General features: G+C 44.4%; 1 protein-coding gene across 1 annotated transcript in view; it reads right to left on the minus strand.

Annotated features, from left to right (window-relative positions):
* MSLN (mesothelin) overlaps positions 1–18072 on the minus strand; it is a 90041-nt gene extending 71969 nt beyond the window's left edge. The window contains exons 1-5 of the mRNA XM_068247290.1: positions 18000–18072; positions 16758–16776; positions 14485–14545; positions 12979–13146; positions 3983–4188 (exon numbers count right to left, since the gene is read on the minus strand). Coding sequence (XP_068103391.1) covers positions 3983–4188; positions 12979–13146; positions 14485–14545; positions 16758–16776; positions 18000–18072 — 527 coding nt within the window. The remainder of the gene's footprint in view (positions 1–3982; positions 4189–12978; positions 13147–14484; positions 14546–16757; positions 16777–17999) is intronic.
* Positions 18073–19503: the final 1431 nt, after the last annotated feature.

Genomic DNA, 19503 nt, shown 5'->3' on the forward strand with positions numbered 1-19503 from the left:
AGTTAGGAGATGGGAGAATAACTCCTTATTTATACCGTATCATTGTGATAACATGTACTTGCTTCTGAAAATCCCGATTCCATTTAGTGGAGCTGCCATTGCATAACTGGCTTAAAATGTATATAGTTAATAGCTATGGTTGCAGCTTGACAGTTAGTTAGGTTAGATAGACTTAATAGGTTGATAGGTATAGTTGGTTGGTTGGTTCACACTGTGCACAGAAAAGCTCATGTGTACCCTAAACCTCCAAATAAAAGCAGACAGATTTGCCCCCTTCTCCAAAAAACACCAAACATAATTGGGCAGAGCCCATAAATCGCCAAACATACAGGTGAAACTTGAAAAAAATTAGAATATTTATTTCAGTAATTCAACTTAAAAGGTGAAACTAATATATGAAATAGACTCATTAACTGCAAAGTGAGAGATTTCAAGCCTCTATTTGTTATAATAACACTGTGTACAAATTGCTTAATTATCTGTAATACCTGGCATACTTGTATAATGTCTTCTCTTTCTATCTTTGTTACTATCACTATGTTCCCTATATGCACCGTGGGATTGTCATGAAAAGTAATTTAGTTGTGTTACACAATTCAAGTTCTTGAATTGAATTGAATTGAATGTTCATGATTATGGCTCACAGTTTATGAAGACCCCAAAAATCAAAATCTCAGGCCATTAGAATATTGTGAAAATGTTGAATATTCTAGGCTCAAAGTGTTGACTTGCTGAAATAAATGGAGTTTTGGAAGATATTCTAATTTTTCGGGTTTCACCTGTATATAAATACATAATAATATGGTAGGACATTAAACTATGACTATCGTAAGGATTAGATTGTGAGCTCTTCAGAGGACAGTGGATGTGGTCATATCCAAGTGTGGGCAACTGTGAACCGCAAAAACTGGGGGCAAGTGAATGCTGATAACTGGGGACGGAGGAACAGTGTGTGGCCTGGGGAGGACAAAAGGCAATGGCTGGAGCAGATAAATAACAACAACTGGCACTGGATGAGTGCCTTACGGCTGGGAGCAGAGGAACAGTGACGGCTGGGGGTCAACAAATGACAACAGCTGGCTGTAGGTAAACAAACGGTGATGGCTGGGGGCTAACAAATGGTGATGGCTGGGGGTGTACAAACGGTGACAACTGGGGGCAGAGGAACTCTTCAATAGAAAAAAGTCCAGTAGCTCAACCGCTGATCATTAGCAGACTACCAGGGAGTCGACCAGTCTGCACCTGGATCCAACAAAGGTGCTAAAGTAGACCAACAAAATAAAAAAGTTGACTGGGTCTCGACCTGGATTTATGCAATTATAGCAAAAGATTTATTATACCAAAGCAGTAAAAAACACAACGATTCGGCACGAAGCCTTTGTCAAGTGAGGAACTCTTCACAGCTGGTGGCTATGGACTGCCTTACAGCTGGGGGCTGAGGAAAGGTGACAGTTTGGGATAGAAAACATTGACATCAGAAGGTAAGAGCTGTGGGCACATAACAGACAGTTACATACTTACTTTTCCCTGATGCTAATGGGATGCATGGAAAGGCTGCATGGTTGATAGTGATTTGCTCGGCTGCATAGCAGTGCACCAGTGGCGTTGCTAGGGCCTATGATCCGGGGCACCGGCCTGGAACCTGTTGCCATGGTGCCCCAGATCGATTCAGTGGCAGGAGAGGGCACTGGGCGGAGCGGCGGGGGGAGCGGGAAGTTACAAACTCACCTCCGACCACCGCAGACACAGCCTCCAGCTCCTTCTGACTTCCTCCTCCGGCGTGATGACGAACAGGGGGCGCTGTTACCAATGCGAGCTACGGCAGGGGAGGAAGTTGGAAGGAGCTGGAGGCTGTGTCTGCTGCGATCGGAGGTGAGTTTGTAACTGCCCGTTCCCCCCTGCCGCTCCGCCCAGCTCCCCGCCTCCTTACTCCCACCTCCCTGGTGGAAGCTACCTATCTAACCTAAACCGGGGGAAGCTGCCTCTCTAATCTATACTGGGGGAAGCTGCATATCTAACCTACACTGGGGGAAGCTGCCTCTCTAATCTATACTGGGGGAAGCTGCCTATCTGATCTATTCTGGGGACAGCTACCTATCTAACCTATACTGGGTGAAGATGCCTATCTAAACTATACTGGGGGAAACTGCCTATCTAACCTAAACTGGGGGGGAGCTGCCTATCTAATCTATACTGGGGACAGCCACCTATCTAACCTATACTGGGGAAAGCTACCTATCTAATCTAAACTGGGAGAAGCTGCCTATCTAATCTATACTGGGGACAGCTTCCTATCTAACCCATACTGGGGGAAGCTGCCTATCTAATCTATACTGGGGGAAGCTGCCTATCTAATCTATACTGGGGGAAGCTGCCTATCTAATCTATACTGGGGGAAGCTACCTATCTAATCTACACTTGGGGAAGCTACCTATCTAACCTACACTGGGGGAAGCTGCCTATCTGATCTATACTGGGGGAAGCTGCCTATCTGAACTATACTGGGGGAAGCTGCCTATCTAACCTATACTGTAGGAAGCTGCCTATCTAACCCACACTGGGGGAAGCTGCCGATCTGATCTATACTGGGGGAAGCTACCTATCTAATCTACACTGGGGGAAGCTACCTATCTAACCTATGCTGGGGGCAGCTACCTATCTAACCTATGCTGGGCGCAGCTACCAGGGACAGATCTAGGGGGGGGGGGGGGGGGCAAGCGGGTATCTTGCCCCAGGCGCAATTTGTTGAATTCTTAAAAAGGCAGCAAAATTAATGGCAGTTTAGGCGCCAAAATCGGACCTTGACGCTCCAAAACCTGACCTTGCCCCAGGCGCAACTTGGTCTTGATCCGTCCCTGGCAGCTACCTATCTAATCTACACTGGGGGAAGCTACCTATCTTACCTACGCTGTGGGAAGCTACCTTTCTAACCTATGCTGGGGGAAGCTACCTATCTAACCTACGCTGGGGGCAGCTACCTGTCTAACCTACACTGGGGGAAGCTACCTATCTAACCTACGCTGGGGGAAGCTACCTATCTAACCTATGCTGGGGACAGCTACCTACTTAATCTATGCTGGGGCAGCTACCTATCTAATCTATGCTGGAAGAAGCTACCTATCTAACCTATGCTGGGGGAAGCTACCTATCTAACCTACGCTGTGGGAAGCTACCTATCTAACCTATACCAGCCAGCCAAAGATAAGACAGAAGCCAGGTGAGGGGCTTATATATGGGAAATGCTGCCTATTGAATATGTTTACATTACGCCACTGCTATGTTCATGCACATTTGGCCCCACCTTTGACCACTCCCACTTTATGCAGCATAATCACGCCCATTTTTCGCCACAGCCCCCTACGTGCCATGCACACTCATTCCCTCTTGGTGCCCAGGGGTGCCCCGGATCTCACAGGAACCTAGAAATGCCCCTGCACTGCACATTGGTGCATACTTGTTTCTCTCTCCTTTGCTCCAGCACCTGGCCTGGGGGGGATGTGAAGACATGCAGGAAGGGTGGCCACATGCAGGGGATGTTGTCACATGTGGTGGGTGGGGCTTTTTCCCTCAGCTGGCTCCTCTCATCCTCCAACTACATTGCCCTATGCTTTCACACAGCAGGGGGAGTGGAAAGGTGAGATAGATGGAGAAGACCCGGAGGAACAGGAAGTGCACAGCGAGTGCTCCAGCATTGCCTGCCTGGCAGTGCCCTAGACTTTTTCTGGGCCTTGTACAGCAGTAATACTTGTACTGCCCTGGTTGCTTCCCTGTTCTGCCTTGTCAAGTGAAAACAGCTCATTTTAAAACTCCCCAGCTCTTCACATTGGCAAGTTTAAAAATTGCGTATTAAGGAATACAAAACATAATTGGAAATTAATTGCAATTACTGATACAACTTCGGGAATAGTTTATCTGATGCTTCATTAAAGGTATTCCCCTTTAAAAGACACACAAACAAAAACCCTGCAAGAAAAGTACTTACAGTTCCTGGGAAATGTCACAGGATACATTTTGTTGCTGTAGACAGGTTCTCACCATGGGATTCAAAACTATTGAGCTAAGGAAAGGCTGATAGTTCACTGGGATCCAATTCGGCGGGGGTACAGTAGTGTTCTGGACCATCAGAATGATCCGATTGGAGATTCCATTAAACAAGAAGTTTCCCCAGTCTGGAGTGAGCCATACAGACTAAGCAAAATAAACATCAAATTAGTTAAACTACTAAAAAAAAAATACTTAACACAAATAAATAAATTAAAAACATGAAGATCATGTTGACCATTGGCCACACTTGTTTTATGACACCTTGCAAAATTAGTATCTGAGCTGTAAGAGCTGTAAGGGTCACCAAGGAGAGGCAAGGGTCGGCGTATGAACATTGGTTTGCCCCATCAATGTCTTGCTGAGAGGACCCATGACTTTCAGTTATACCCCTGAATAGTACTAGTCCACTATTAGGAGCACTGCTGACTTGAAATTGTCCTAAAAATCCCCACCTTGGTGCAGGAGTAGTACAGTTGCAATGGGCAGGGGACTTTATTACTCATTTTCAGCACAAGCACTGATCCATTGACTGGCAGGATAGTTTGACACTCTAACCATGTGTGCTAGAAGCACCGTGGGGCTCTCACAATGTTCTGTTTGCTTGCCTTCCTACTCTTCTAGGTCATGACTTATATGACCTTTTACAAGAAGAAGGAAAAAAGCCATCCAATAAGCTTGATTTTGTGGAATGGTGTTTTTAGGGGGCATATAACAAAACAAGTCGTTAGAGTGTTCTACCAGAATTCATAACTTATGCATAAGTGTATGAATAACATAACCTTCATCACACTTTATTGAAACAAATCAACAAAGTCGTAGGAGAAAAAATAGAACATCGTTAATCAATAAGCACCCCTTTCCAAATCAGGAAACGAGGGGAGGAGGAAAATATATCAGTAAATATGGAGTGCAATGATGTATTACCCAAGCAATAATGCCTTATACAAATAATAAACTGCTAATATGTTAAAAATCACTGTACAAGGGTCCAGTTAGCAATTCAGGTTAGGATGCTAAAAAGGTCATGAATTTAGATAAAAGTGACTGTTGGTGGTACCCGATGCACATTTTGTGGCCAGAAAGATGCCACTTCTTCAGGCCAAACAAGACTGGAGTATAATTCAAATGTAGAGGAACTGGAAATTAAAACAGTCACACTAATGCCCAACCATGTAAAGAAGGGCCTAATGAACTTTAATGGCCAATATAACGTCCTTTGACAATATATGTGTAAGAGGCACCATCCTGTGATCAAAAGTGTTTGCAACTAAAGTAGGACTTTGTAAAACAACAGTCCTGACTTTATTGAATAAAGAACACCACATCAACTCCTACATGCTCTTACCAAAAAGCGTCTGTGTCTTCATTCTTCTTTCAGAGATAACATAGGGCCCATCCTTACTGGGAGTGGGCATAGTGTGATGTCTTAAAATAGCTCAGCCTTCTTTAGAGTGCGGTTGCAATACAAAGGGAAATAATTGCCTGAAGCCATCATAAATTTTGTAAGTTCATATGTAAAGAGTCACACTCCTCACCCTCTAAATCCTATCAGAAAAATGTCAAAGAGAGCTGAGCTAAGATACATCTCAGGGTTCTCTGATTTTACTTTACTTGCTAGATCTATTGAAGACCGAAGAAGTGACAAGGTACCCATCTCTGCCACTCGGAATTAGTTAATGGAGTTAAGTAAGGTTATATAGACCATGGCCTGTGCAGCACCCAGCTTCCTCTGTGCACATTGTCAGATTTTTCTAAGTTCATTAGCCATATTTCTGTGAAGGCTCTCATTTAGCCAGGTCATGATCTATCCAGAAAAACATAACACACCTTCACCAGCCACCTTTTTGATATTCTAAAACCCTTTTCTCACCAGTGAAAATGAAGAAAATATATAAATACTCAATACATACATTGGCGTCAATTCACTAAGATCATGCTGGAGATAATAAGGCAAGAGAAAACTTACCTCCACACAGTGAGAGAGTTATCTTATCTCTTCATTACTTAAGTTACCTCCTCAGTAGTTACGTTAACTCCTCTGTAGTTAAGTTACCTCCTCTGTAGTTATTTTCACACGCAGTTAATTAACAGCCTGTCTTTAACTCTGGAGTTATTTTAAGGATTGGAGAGTTAACTTAAAGACAGAAGAGTTAACTTTAGGTTTGCCTGAGGTAAAATGTTTCCTGAATACTACATGCCTTATCACCATGGTAACAACTCTAGAAACGTTGTTAAAGACAGGAGAGAAGCTTAGTGAATTGAGGCCAATTGTCTTTATTTCCTAGATGAACATGTACATTGACTTTAAAATATCTAGATAAATATGATAAAAAGGCACTGCATTTTAAAGATAAATGACGATGAAGGCCCCTGGGCCCGTTTAGGGATGGATATTCTAGTTTTAGATGGATGGAACCTTACATGTCTCATATCAGAGTTCCCCAACCCTGTCCTCAGGGTCCACCAATACTACTTGTTTTGCAGAAAACCACAAACATCCACAGGTGAGGTAATTAGTGTCTCAGCAGAGCTGATTAACTATCTCTGTGGACTTCCACGAAACATGCACTGTGGGTGGGCCTTGAGGACAGGGTTGGGGAACACTGTCTCATATGAATCAGTTTTCTTCTCTGCTCAAAATATGATTTCAACATCCTCAAAAGAATGACCCTTTCTTGAGGTATACGTAGACCACAGAGTCCTGACATCTAAAGTTATGAGCCAACATACTGTAGGAGGGATAACCAGCTCGGTCCATGTCTTTACCTATAGACAAGCCCCCGCTTGAACAGGACTTTCTGACTTCGGTTACCCCCAGGTCTTAACGTGCAAGGTATAGCGGCTGAGGCTGAGAAAGCCAGAGTACCACCAGAGCAAACAAGACTATGCAGATGGGTGTGTCACGGACGGTTGGGGGGCCGCAGACGCGTCCTAGAACCGCCCATGAAGAAAATGCGATCGCAGTCGATTCTCTGCATCGATTGCGATTCAGATCAATAGAATCTGGATTGGTTGTGTAGGGGCTTCCTGTAGCAACCTGGAGTTTCTCTTCCTCCCAGCTGTCACGGAACAGCCGTGAGAAACGTGGGCGAATTGGAAGGATCCGCGCAGTCCAATTTCTGATCGCTTTCTGGCTAAAATTGTGCAGCTATTACAGGAATCAGAACTGACATTCCTGGGGTTTTTTTTCTTTCCCTCCTTCCACCAAAAGGCATGAGCCTGCTGCAGAGTGTCCCTGGCTTCAAGCTGTGCTGATGGCCCATCCATCAGATATAGTTGATAAGCAGGATGGCAGAAACAATCTAGTTGGAAAAAGTTAGACATTATGGCTACAATCCCAGCAGGGGAGCTGACACGTAGCTTGCTGCCCCCAAACTTCAAAAGAGCCTTTGCCTGGGAATGACCTGCTTTAAATCCCAGATGTATATCATATTCCATAAACTGCTATATGTGTCATATTTTCTGTATTGCCAGGCTGGCAGACCCTCCAAACTAACAGAGCATGATGGGCCCTGTCTGGCGCTGGTTCTAAGAACGTTTCAGAACATTCTGAGGTAAAGACTGCCAGTTAGGCAGTTCGAAAGTGCCCTGATGATACCACAGGGGTCCCACCCCTCATGTTTGGTATCAGACTGCTGGGTAAATCGAGGCAACTGAAAATGACCTGAAAATGTTAGTAAATCTGCCCTGACCTGTATGGTTCTGTGAGATAGAGCCTATATATGGTTAGATATGATTTCTGGTCCCCAGGACAAGGGGAGGACTCATCTCATATTCTAAGGGGGTGTGTGGCTCCCGCCCTCACTCCCTCCTACTGGATCAGGGGCATAAGAATGGCAGAGGAGCCAAACTCAGTGTCCTCCACCCTGAAACACCATCTTGATCTCATCTGTGCCAGCTTGAGGATATGCTGGCATCCACCTGGTCTGAACTCTGAACTTTGATCTGAAACAAAGGATTTTACCAAGGACTTTATGATTCTTCCCACAAAAGGACATCTTTCCATGAACTAAGTATTTTTTCTCCCTTTCTTTTATTTTTCTTACTGGCTATTACTGTTTCAATAATTGTTGATTTCAATAATTGTCTGTATATATTAATTATTTATATTGCCCATGAATAAAATACTTTATCAAAGTCATTCACTCTTCTGCTACCCTGCTTCTCAGCCGCACAAACTGAACTCAGACTTCTGAAGAGACGCTACTATTGTTGATATCTAGACAGAATACAGCGTGTTTTAACCATTTTATTTGCAGGTCGAGAAATAGCCAGTTAGTGAGTTCCTCTGTCTCAGAAAACAGAGGTGGTGGCAGATACCCTGAAATAGTGTGTAAGTTGTAATTACCGTACCTTACAGGCTCCCTTCTAGTCAGGCTGCTGCCCAAATTCTGTTGGTTTCTGCCCACTGATCGCGACCACAGCTTGCATGATTGGTGTGCTGAAACCGATTGGAAGGCAATTTGCGGTCTGACCACTAGGGCTCCTGTGACAGGGTGATATTAGGTAGTAGAGTGGAATGCTTTAGTGGAGGAAGTTACACAGATCACACCAGGAGCTATGAACAAAGGAAGCAAGATTGCTCATAGCGACCGCAGCTTTGAGCTTCCGATAACCGCCACAATAAGCAAAACACAATGGTTGCTCAGTGACACCGCAGCACTGAGCATCTGATGTCCACCACACTGAGTAACAAAGACAGACAACAGACAGACAGACAGAATGCTTGCCAGTTAACAAGACATAATGGTTGCTCAGTGCGACTGCAGCACTGAGCATCTGATGACCACCACACTGAGTAGCAAGGACAGACAACAGACAGACAGACAGAATGCTTACCAATCTAATCGCTGCCTCAGCGATAGCAAACATCCACACTAACCCGGACAAGACAAACAAGTAGGAGCGTAACTAATAGCAACCGCTGCTATAGTCACGTCCACAGGAACAGGACTAGCAGGAACAGACAGACAGAAGGATAGTTTGCCAATCTAATTGCTGCCCCAGCAATAGCAAACATCCACACTGGCATGGACAAGACAAACAAGTAGGAGAGTAACTAATAGCAACCGCTACTACAGTCACGCCCACAGGAACAGAACTAGCAGGAATACTACCAGTCACCAACGTGGTGAAGGCAGTTTCCAAACTATCAGGATAGGAAAAGACTTCACTGTACCCCCGCAGGTGCAGTGAATGTCCAAGGGAGCAAGACAAGGTAATGCAATAAGATACAATTCAAACTTCACACAAGGAACCCAGAAATCAACTTTGGCTAAGCTGAATGCTATGATGGGCGAGATGTAAGAGGGGAAGCAGGCTTTTCTATGGACATCAGCCAATGAGAGCAGACATGCAAATTCCCACACAGCTGAATGGTAATCATGCAATCCTGTGTAAGAATGATTGAAGGCTGCAAGCTGCCTGTGAATGGAAAGAACTCTTATTACAAATGCATGCCAGATTATGCAACCACATGCATGTAAGAAATCCACAGCTGTCTGGCTGCAGTTCAACTGCAGCAAGCAATAGGTGGATTCATGACAACATCCTGAGCTACTCTGAACTGCAGAGTGACTGCAGATAGCAATGAGACTCATTGCAAGCAACCAAATGCAGGCAGAGAAATCAAAACTGCTCAGTTGCAGCTCCATTGCAACCGACAGGACATGCTACAGGAGGGATCCTTATCATACATTCATCAAAAACTGTAGCTGTGGAATAGATTCAAAAACTTAGTTTTTGTAAAATAATAATAATAATGTGATGTAGACTATGCTTTGAAGTTTTGTGTACTATGCTCTGGTAAACATTGAACCTATAACAGAAAGATTATGGAATTCATGCAGAACATTGTAATAATCAACACATACTGTGTATTCTCAGCGGGTACCACAGCTTACTGCTCAGCAAACGTATACAAAGAAATCTCCAGTACAATGCAGTGCATTATGATTAAGCATCACTCGCTATTTGCTGCGGATGGGTGAGCTAAATTGCTCAGTGGGCATAGCTTAACCACTTTACCCCAAGGCGGTTTTTACCCTATCAGACAAGAGCGATTTTCACCTTTCAGTGCTCATCCCTTTCATTTGCCAATAGCTTAATCACTCCTCCTAATCACAATGAAATGATCTATATCTTGTTTTTTTCACCACAAATTGGGCTTTTTGGGGTTGATATTTGTTTTCAGTAATTACTTTATTTTCTATTCATTTTAAAGGGAAATACAAGGAAAAAATGAAAAAATACACTATTTCTCCAATTTTATCCCCTATGGTTTTAATATAAACACTGCTACTGTACATAAAACCCACACATTTTATCTGCCCATTTGTTCTGGTTATCAAAAGATTTTAATTATGTCCCTAGTGCAAAGTATGGTGACAATATATTGTTTGGAAATAAAGGTGTATTTTTTTTTGGGTGGGCTTTTTTTTTCACAATTTTCATGTGCACGTGCATAGGGATGCACGTGCACACGCGGGAGCGCGCACGTGTGCACGCGCACAGAGGCAGCAGCACTGTCTGACTTATAAAAATGTCCTGGAGCCATTAAGAGGCTTTAGCAGGACGTTTTTATAGGTCAGCATGTCATTAAGTGGTTAAAGTGGATCCGAGATAAACTTTTACTCATTGCATAATTGTGTTCCTTTCATATAGTTTATAGGGCATCCTTCAAGCCAAATACTTTTTTTGTTTTGTTTTAATACTCTTATTCCCTATAAACTAAACAAGCCTCGCCCACAGCTTCAGAGTGCCTTGGCATTCTCAGACTCATGTACCAAGGGCTTATGGGAGCTCAGTCTGGGCAGGAGGAGGAGGAAGTTACTAGCCAGAGATTTCAGAGGCAGAGGGGAGGAGGGAGGAGGGAAGGCTGAAAGCTGAGATGCTATCAGCTTGCCTGTGTAATGTGACAAACAGAACATGGCTGCCCTCATTGTATCACAGGAATAAATAATCATAAACTGTTAAAGCTGTTTGCAGCTAGATTTGGTGTGTAAACTATCTAAACTTTAGATAAGATATATAGACAAGTTACTTGTTATAGTTAGTTTTTCATCTCGGATCTGCTTTAAGAAGTTTTCAGTTCTGTGGAAAATAAAACAAAAAAAAAGAATGTGGTCCTCCCCCTTAAAGTCCTGTGGCCACCAGAAAAGGTTACATGGCTCCAAAATGGAGAGGTGACAAAGTCCTCCCCTCACTTGAACATCATTCCACCCTTTGGTGGGCATGGGGACTTGTTGCAAAAATGCCGGTGCGAAGCGTCGCCGATTCCCAGCCATAGGAATAAGGTTTTATAAAGCTGTCTGATAACTCCAAATTTGGTTCAATCAGATAACAAACCTGTTTGGAATAGATAAAAAGGTTCAGTAGTTCATAGGCTGTGACTCTAAACTCTGTCAGACTGTGTGCAAGGCATACATCAATTAAGGGTGCCTGGAAATTTGGGCATGTAGTTAGGGTCGACAGTAAAATATTGTTATTAAATACCAATATTTTACTATAAAAGTGTAAAATATAGGTATTAAATCCCGATATTTTACTATGACCAAACCCCTGACCTATCCACCACTACCATGGACAAGGTCTCATCTTGCCTATCAGCAAGCTCCTCCTGGATGTCCGCTAGGTTCCTGAAAATAAACCTGGACAAAACGGAATTTATGATCTTCCCACCCCAGCCATCCCTGACCCTCCCAGATGTGAATATACCACTGTTAACCACAATACCATTCTTCCTACCTCTCAAGCCCACTGTTTGGGTGTCACCCTAGACTCCGCACTCTCCTTCACCCCCCACATCCAAAACCTCACAAAGTCCTGCAACTTCCACCTCCGTAACATCTGCAAGATCCGCCCTTTCCTCACCTCTGCCACCACCAAACTCCTTATCCATGGCCTCATAACTTTCCACCTTGACTACTGCAACGCCCTTCTGTCTGGTCTCCCTATGACCGGAATTGTCCCGCTGCAGTCCGTCATGAATGCAGCAGCCAGAATGATCCACTCCTCCCATCGCTCCAGCACGTTGGCTCCATTTGTGAATCCCTCCACTGGCTTCCTATCCAGTCCAAAATCAGATTCAAGATACTGTGTCTGACCTACAATTATGTTCACAAAACCTGCCCAACCTACATTTCCAATCTTACCCAGAGGTACACACCTAGCCGCTCACTCCGCTCCTCCAATGAACTTCGCCTGACTGCACCCCACATCACCCAATCCCATGCACGCCTCCAGGACTTCTCAAGAGCTGCTCCAACACTATGGAACTACTTACCTCCCCCCATTAGGGTTTCCACCTCCTTCAACATCTTCAAGAAGGTCATCAAAACTCACCTTGTCACTCTGGCCTAACCCCAACCCCCCCTCGTGCTCTAAACCTGCAGCTGAACTCTGGTCCCCTACCTTTTGTGTCTCCATCTCTCCCTCTAGATTGTAAGCCTTAGGGCAGGGTCCTCCTCCATATGTCTCCTACCTGTTCACGTACCTCCATTACTGTACACCCATCCTATGGATCTGAGTGAGCTCTTGAGTGAACTCGACTTGCCTAATCTCCATGCTCCCATCCAGTGACTGACTAAGCATTACCTTGTATCATACTGTGCTGCGTGATCTGGTTTTTCTTGTATTCCTGTATTGTGTTATTGCTGTATGTCAACCCTAAATATTATCTGTAACCTTAACTAATGTACAGCGCTGCATAATATGTTGGTGCTTTATAAATACAATAAATAAATAATCAGAGGGTGAGGACAGATGCATCATACAGTAAACAGGTCAGGGTATATGTGTGCCCCAGCTCATCCTGGGCCCCAGAGTAGCTGCCTTGGCTATTGCTGCATCCTTGGATGGAAGGTTAAGTAAAATCCAGAGCAATAACCATTCTCTTGAGATATATATTTGGGATATACAACATTTATTACTCACCGCCGCCGCACTGTTTAATTGGCCAATTTCAGCATTGGTTTTATTGATGTCCAGTTTAGAGAGATACAAAGTTGCGTACTGAGAATCCAGATTAGAGACATTGGTGCTGTTATAACAGCTAGAGAGGTTGACCAGGATGTTATCTGGAAGTGCTGCCAGAAATGATGCCTAAACAGAAAGACACAGAAAGATAATGGACATTTAATCAAATTCTATTTACTCACTGCTCTGTGTTTATTACGCAGCCTACAACTTGACCCTGCATTGCAAGCATTCCAATATCATAAGAAATATTTCTGCTGTAATGAATGTTATCTCAGTCAGCCTGGCTCTATTTGGTACATTGCCAACGAGAGGGAAGTTTGTCATCTCCCCTCCCACATTCCTGCTCCTCACTGATTGGCTGAAGGTAGTGCAGAGTGAAGGTACTGAAATATGATCTATGCTGTGCTCACATGTGTTTACGAATCAAGCTATATTTGACAGTGCAGTTTCTAGGAGAAAAAAAAAAGAGTAAGGGAGGAAATTACATCAGGATTGGCTTCAGTCAGGAGCAGTAAAGATGGAAAATGCCTGGAACAGTTTTCTATTTATTTACTATATAAAATTCAACAAAATCAAAACGTGGACAGTGCAGAACATATGGTTATGTAAGTAAAACAAGTATTTATCCATCTCTCTCTCTCTCTCTCTCTCTCTCTCTCTCTCTCTATATATATATATATATATATATATATATATGTTTTCTTTTCCATTAAATTGTAGCTAAAGTCACTCAACGTCACTTAAAGAGGAACTCCAACCAAGAATTTAACTTTATCCCAATCAGTAGCTGATACCTCCATTTACATGAGAAAAATATTGCTTTTCACAAACAGACCATCAGGGGGCGCTGCATGACTGATATTGTGGTGAAATCCCTCCCAAAAGAAGCTCTGAGGACCGCAGTGCTCCTGGCAAACTGCAACAATGTAACAATGTTCAGAGACAGGAAATAGCTGTTTACAGCTGTCTCTAACGGCCAATACAGCTAGCAGCAGCTACATAACCTGCCCACAGTAAAAATGTCACCATGTGATACATATCAGAATGTAAATCGGGAGAGGAAAGATGTTACAATGAGCAAACACTGACTAAATCATTTATACATAATTATTGTAAAAATGAAGCACTTTTTTTATTACATTATTTTCACTGGAGTTTAAGGTTTCAGTATGTCGGATCCCTAACTAATCCCGAGCAGGCCCGATCGCATTGTCTTCATCGTTGCCTCCCCTGCCCAAGGACAACTGCTCAATTGTGCACCACTCGTCATGACTCCTCCCCCTCCATAGCAACAGAACACATCGCTAGCCTGCAGGCCCTGGATGGTTGCCTGAGAGATCATTTCCTGATCCCTGGCAGACGACAATTATCACATGTGTGTACTTAGCTTTGGCCCACCCAACTGACACCTTGGTTATCTCTCTAGAGATTATCATATTGTACAGAGATGAAAATACTTACATTTGAACAGGCATACTGCTGGAATGTTAGACTGCAGGAGGAATTCAGACTGGGTGGTGGGCTGTAAAGAGAAATAATTCGTTTTAATTGGACACAGGGTTTTAACTAAACACAGTGAAGACTTATCGTACAATCAATGAAGTCCAGAGAGAGATCCAAACGATAGTTTGTTAAGGTACAGACTAGTGGTGTAACAATAGGGAATGCAGAGGTTATAATGGCACCATGTCCCTCATCCATTTGCTGCATCAGCTGGCTCTTTATTAGTGTGAGAGGTTGGATTAGGAGAGGAGTTGGACATGTGCGCAACGTTTCAAATAGTATAGTTCTATAAAATGGCCTACATTAAAGGGAATTTGAAGTGAAAATAAACTTATGATATAATGAATTGTATGTGTAGTATAGCTAAGTAATAGAACATTAGTAGCAAAGAAAAGATTCTCATATTGTTTCCATCGCAGGGAGAGTTAAGAAACTTTGCTTGTTATCTATGCAAAAGAGCTTCTCTGAGCTCTCCGACCTAACTTGGGTCAGCTACAAAGCTGTTTTCTGAAGCACTTATACATCATCGATACAGTGGAAAAACAGCTTCAGATAAGAGTTTACTGCAGGGGGGGTCAAAGGGTCATTAGCTCTGCTCTGTTCCATAGTTTAAAATACAGAGTGTGGTTTGCAATTGCCAATATGACAGAATGGTGCAATGTTATAAAAAAAAAAGAAAAAGAAAAAGCTATATAACTAAAAATAAAAATATGAGACTCTTTTCTTCGCTACTAATGTTCTATTAACTATCTGTACAACACATACAATAAATTATATCATATGTTTTTTTGTTTTTTTTTGCTTTAGTGTCACTTTAATACAATTGACTACCAAACTCACTAGCATATAAACTAAATGTACTCTATAGACGGGTATATTCATTAAACTACCTTGAAATGTATGTGTGCAGATATTTTGCATATTACCTAACACACATTGCACAATTTGCATAAAAATAATTGACATGTTCCCTGGGTTAGCCTTGATATACTGTCTGGAGCATGCCAATGAATTCAGGTCAGTGGCGTAGTTAAGGAGCTGTGGGCCCCGATGCAAGTTTTACAATGGGGCCCCCCAAGCACTCTATACATAGCAATTCATATGGCGCACCAAAACCTGCCAATGGCAACTACAGTGTCAGAGGTGCAAGAAGGGGATGGGGGACAGTTTATTTTTGATTACCACTATTCAAAGTATCTATAAAAGTAATTAATATGAGCACAGGACTAATAAAGAGCTAATACTGCAGTTGAGGGAGGGCCCTTCGGGGCCCCTCTGGCCCAAGAGCCCCGATGCGGTCACAACCTTTGCAACCCCTATTGCTACGCCTCTGGTTCAGGTCAACCTCGTTTATAAGCTTGCAGGGGCAGTGTCCTCTCCCTTTTGTGTCTCGGAAGGTGTTGTCCATCTCTACACAAGTGTAACTTATATACTGTATTGTCTATATTTTCTACCAATGTCTGTATTTTATGTACATCATCATCTGTATTTTCATGTTTCCTCGTTTGCGTTTACGCTGGTACAGCGCCACAGCAGATGATGGCGCTATATAAATTGATGATAATACCGTAATAACAATCATCATTTAAACTGAAGAAGTTGATGGCAATAGTGAACAGACGTCTTTTAGACCAGACAAAGATGTTCATTTGAAACTATTTTCTCCCCCTTGAATATACCACGACCCAGGGCCGGGCCGAGGTATAGGCTGGAGAGGCTCCAGCCTCAGGGCGCAGTGTTGGAGGGGGTGCACAATTCATTCAGCTGTCATTCCTAATTGTGTATGAAGCAGAAAGAAATAAGAAAAGGGGATACATGGCAGTGACTGCAAGCCAGATAACTAGATATTAAGGTGTTGGGGAGGTTGTGGGGCCTGTGGCCCTCTTAGTCTAATAGCAATCAGTGTGTGACAGCTGGGGTGGGAGGGATGGAGGGGCACACTTTGCTGTCTCAGCCTTGGGTGCTGGAGGACCTTGTCCCTGCTCTGAATAGCAATCAGTGTGTGACAGCTGGGGTGGGAGGGATGGAGGGGCGCACTTTGGTGTCTCAGCCTCGGGTGCTGGAGGACCTTGTCCCTTCTCCTGTACACAAAGGAAAACATTCACAGTAATGCTTACCTGGTTATATTACTACATAGAGCGGTCTCTGTGGAGAGAAATAAACTCAGATGAGTACACAACGTTTTAGAGAGCTTTGACTGTGTAAAGAAATCGACTGAACTGAAAACTTACCATTTATAGGACCAGGACACTATAGGAAAAAACAGAAAAAAATATGTTAGTAAAACATATACTAGTAAAAGCCAGGGGCAAACCCAGGATTTTCAAGGGGGGTATTCCTGAAAGGTCTCCCTCAGCCACCCACAATCCTCAGTAATAAAACCCCAGTGTCCCTGTGTGTGCTGTCTCTGTGTAGCTGGTCCGTGCTTTTTGCTACTGCGCATGTGAGCAGCTTGGACCCAGCCTCATAGAGATAGGAGGACGGGGCCAGGGAGTCGGGCAGGCGTGTGAGCGGGCGGCCGGGTGTGCGCGCGGCAGGTGCGTGTGCACGTGTGCGGCGGGAGTGCGCAGTAACATGCAGCTGGAGGCGGCGAGAAACAGACCCTAGAGCCCATTTTTAAACGGGCTTGGGTCTACTAGTATAGTATAATAATATGGTAGGACATCATGCTGGGTACACATAATGCAATTTCCTCACCGACCAACAATGGGATCGATCAGGAGCAGTTTGGATACAGATATAGAAAAAAAGAAAAAGAGGGCAGCCGACATTGGTAATGAAGGGGAAAGTGAAGCATTCACACACCAAAGTTGCTCCATGCTCTGTACACACACTGCTGCTACATCCAAAGTCAACTGTAGCAGGGAAAGAAGGGGCAGTGCTGTGAGCTGCAGGATACCTGTAGATATTCTGGTGTCTCAACTTGTGCCAGTTCCCAGACACTGCACTGGCGCTGGTCTGAGGGAGGATTCTGGGCAGCAGTAATCCCCCCCTGCGTTTGCCTATGAAAGGGGTTGGTTCACAAAGCTTTTCTCTTGAATTAACCACTTGGGGTCTCAGCCTTTACCCCCCCTTAAGGACCAGCATGGTTTTTTATGATCTGTGCTGGGTGGGCTCTGCATCCCCCAGCACAGATCAGGTTGCAGGCAGAGCGATCAGATCACCCCCCTTTTTTTCCCCCTATGGGGATGATGTGCAGGGGGGGTCTGATCGCTCCTGCCTGCCTGGGTGTTGCGGGGGGGGGGGGCACCTCAAAGCCCCCCTCCATGGCAAAATCCCCCCCCTCCCTTTCCTCCCTCTCACCCCTGGTGATCGGGGCTGCACAGGACGCTATCCGTCCTGTGCAGCCTGTGACAGGCTGTCCTCTGTCACAAGGCGGTGATCCCCGGCCGCTGATTGGTCAGGGATCGCCGATCTGCCTTACGGCGCTGTTGTAGCAGCAGCGACGCTCAATGTAAACAAAGGAGACAAACGTCTCCTGCGTCTACATTTAGTCTGCGAGCCGCGATCAGCGGCTCGCAGGCTATTCACGGAGACCCGCTCCATGATCTAACAGGAAACAATGGCCACTTGCGCGAGCGGCCTTTCCTGATTAATTAGGGAGGTACCTGGCGACGCAGATGTGCGTCGCTGGTCCTCCAGCTACCACTTTGCCGCCGCACGGTATGAGTGTGCGGTCGGCAAGTGGCTAACTCATCTTTCCACCTCATCATCTCATCTATAAGGAAAGCTAATTCATTAATTAAAGTAAGCCTGAGATGGGGGTGAGAGGATGGCGGAGGTCAAGACGATTTTCACTTAAAGGGGCACTATGGCGAAAAACTGTAAAATTGAAAATATGTGCAAACATTATATACAAATAAGAAGTAGGTTTTTTCCAGAGTAAAATGAGCCATACAATACTTTTCTCCTATGGTGCTGTCGCTTACAGTAGGTAGTAGAAATCTGACAGAAGCGACAGGTTTTTGACTAGTCCATCTCTTCATGGGGGATTCTCAAGGATTTATTTATTTTCAAAAGCACTTAGGCCTTGTTCACATTGCGTTCCGTCCGCGTTGGCCTTTTTTTGAGGCAGTTTTTTTTTCCTTTCCCGACGCTTGGGTAGGCGATGCGTTTTTTTAAAAGTGATTTTCTAAATGCTTTTTCAGAGCGGTTTTTACATTCACTCCCGGACGCAAGTCAGGAAGTGAACATTTTGACCCGGAAAAGATTAAAATACAATGGGCCTGATTCACAAAGCGGTGCAAAGTGTTTGCACGCGAGTGAAAAGCCCTTTATCACGCCTAAACTCAGTTTAGGCATGATAAGAAGAAACTCGCGCGAATTTTCCGCGTGCAAAACTTTGCGCGCACAACCGCGCACGCACGCGCGCAGCGTCCATTAAGCCCTATGGGACTTTGCCATAGTGCCCCTTTAACTGGAGCTTCTTTTAGCCCCCCTAGTCTGTCAGCTCCCTTGGTGTCCTCCTGGTCCAATCCAATGTGTTGTTGCAGCCAAATGAAAGTCCGTGACCCAGGGGCTGCTGTCCAGTGGCATAACTACAATTCATAGGGCCCCCCAATAAAACTTTGATGCCCACCCACCCCCAATGTCCACACCCCTTCCCTTGCCTTCCCTTGGTGCTCTTCATGGCCTTGGGGGCCCCATCTCACAAGGGTCATAAAACAAGTGTGGCCATCATGATTATCACACCCATAACAAGTGTAGCCACAAAACACCTGATCTGAAGGATGGACCTCTTTATGGGAGGAAGGGAAGGTTAGTAGTTGGAGCCCTTCTTACAGCTCTGCTCCCCTCTAGTTACAGCCGTGGATACTGCGCATTCCCTGTTCTGATCTGCGCATCTCCTCCATCATGCTCACATGTAACTGCAGCAGTTAGTTAAGGCATGTGACTGTGTAGATGCTGAATGCTCCTAACCATGGGAGCCAGTCGCTGTCTTTACCGGGGCTGACAATAGCAGAACGGAGGGGCCCG

This window comes from Hyperolius riggenbachi, chromosome 7 (assembly GCF_040937935.1).
Source record: "Hyperolius riggenbachi isolate aHypRig1 chromosome 7, aHypRig1.pri, whole genome shotgun sequence".
Taxonomy (NCBI): Eukaryota; Metazoa; Chordata; class Amphibia; order Anura; family Hyperoliidae; genus Hyperolius; species Hyperolius riggenbachi.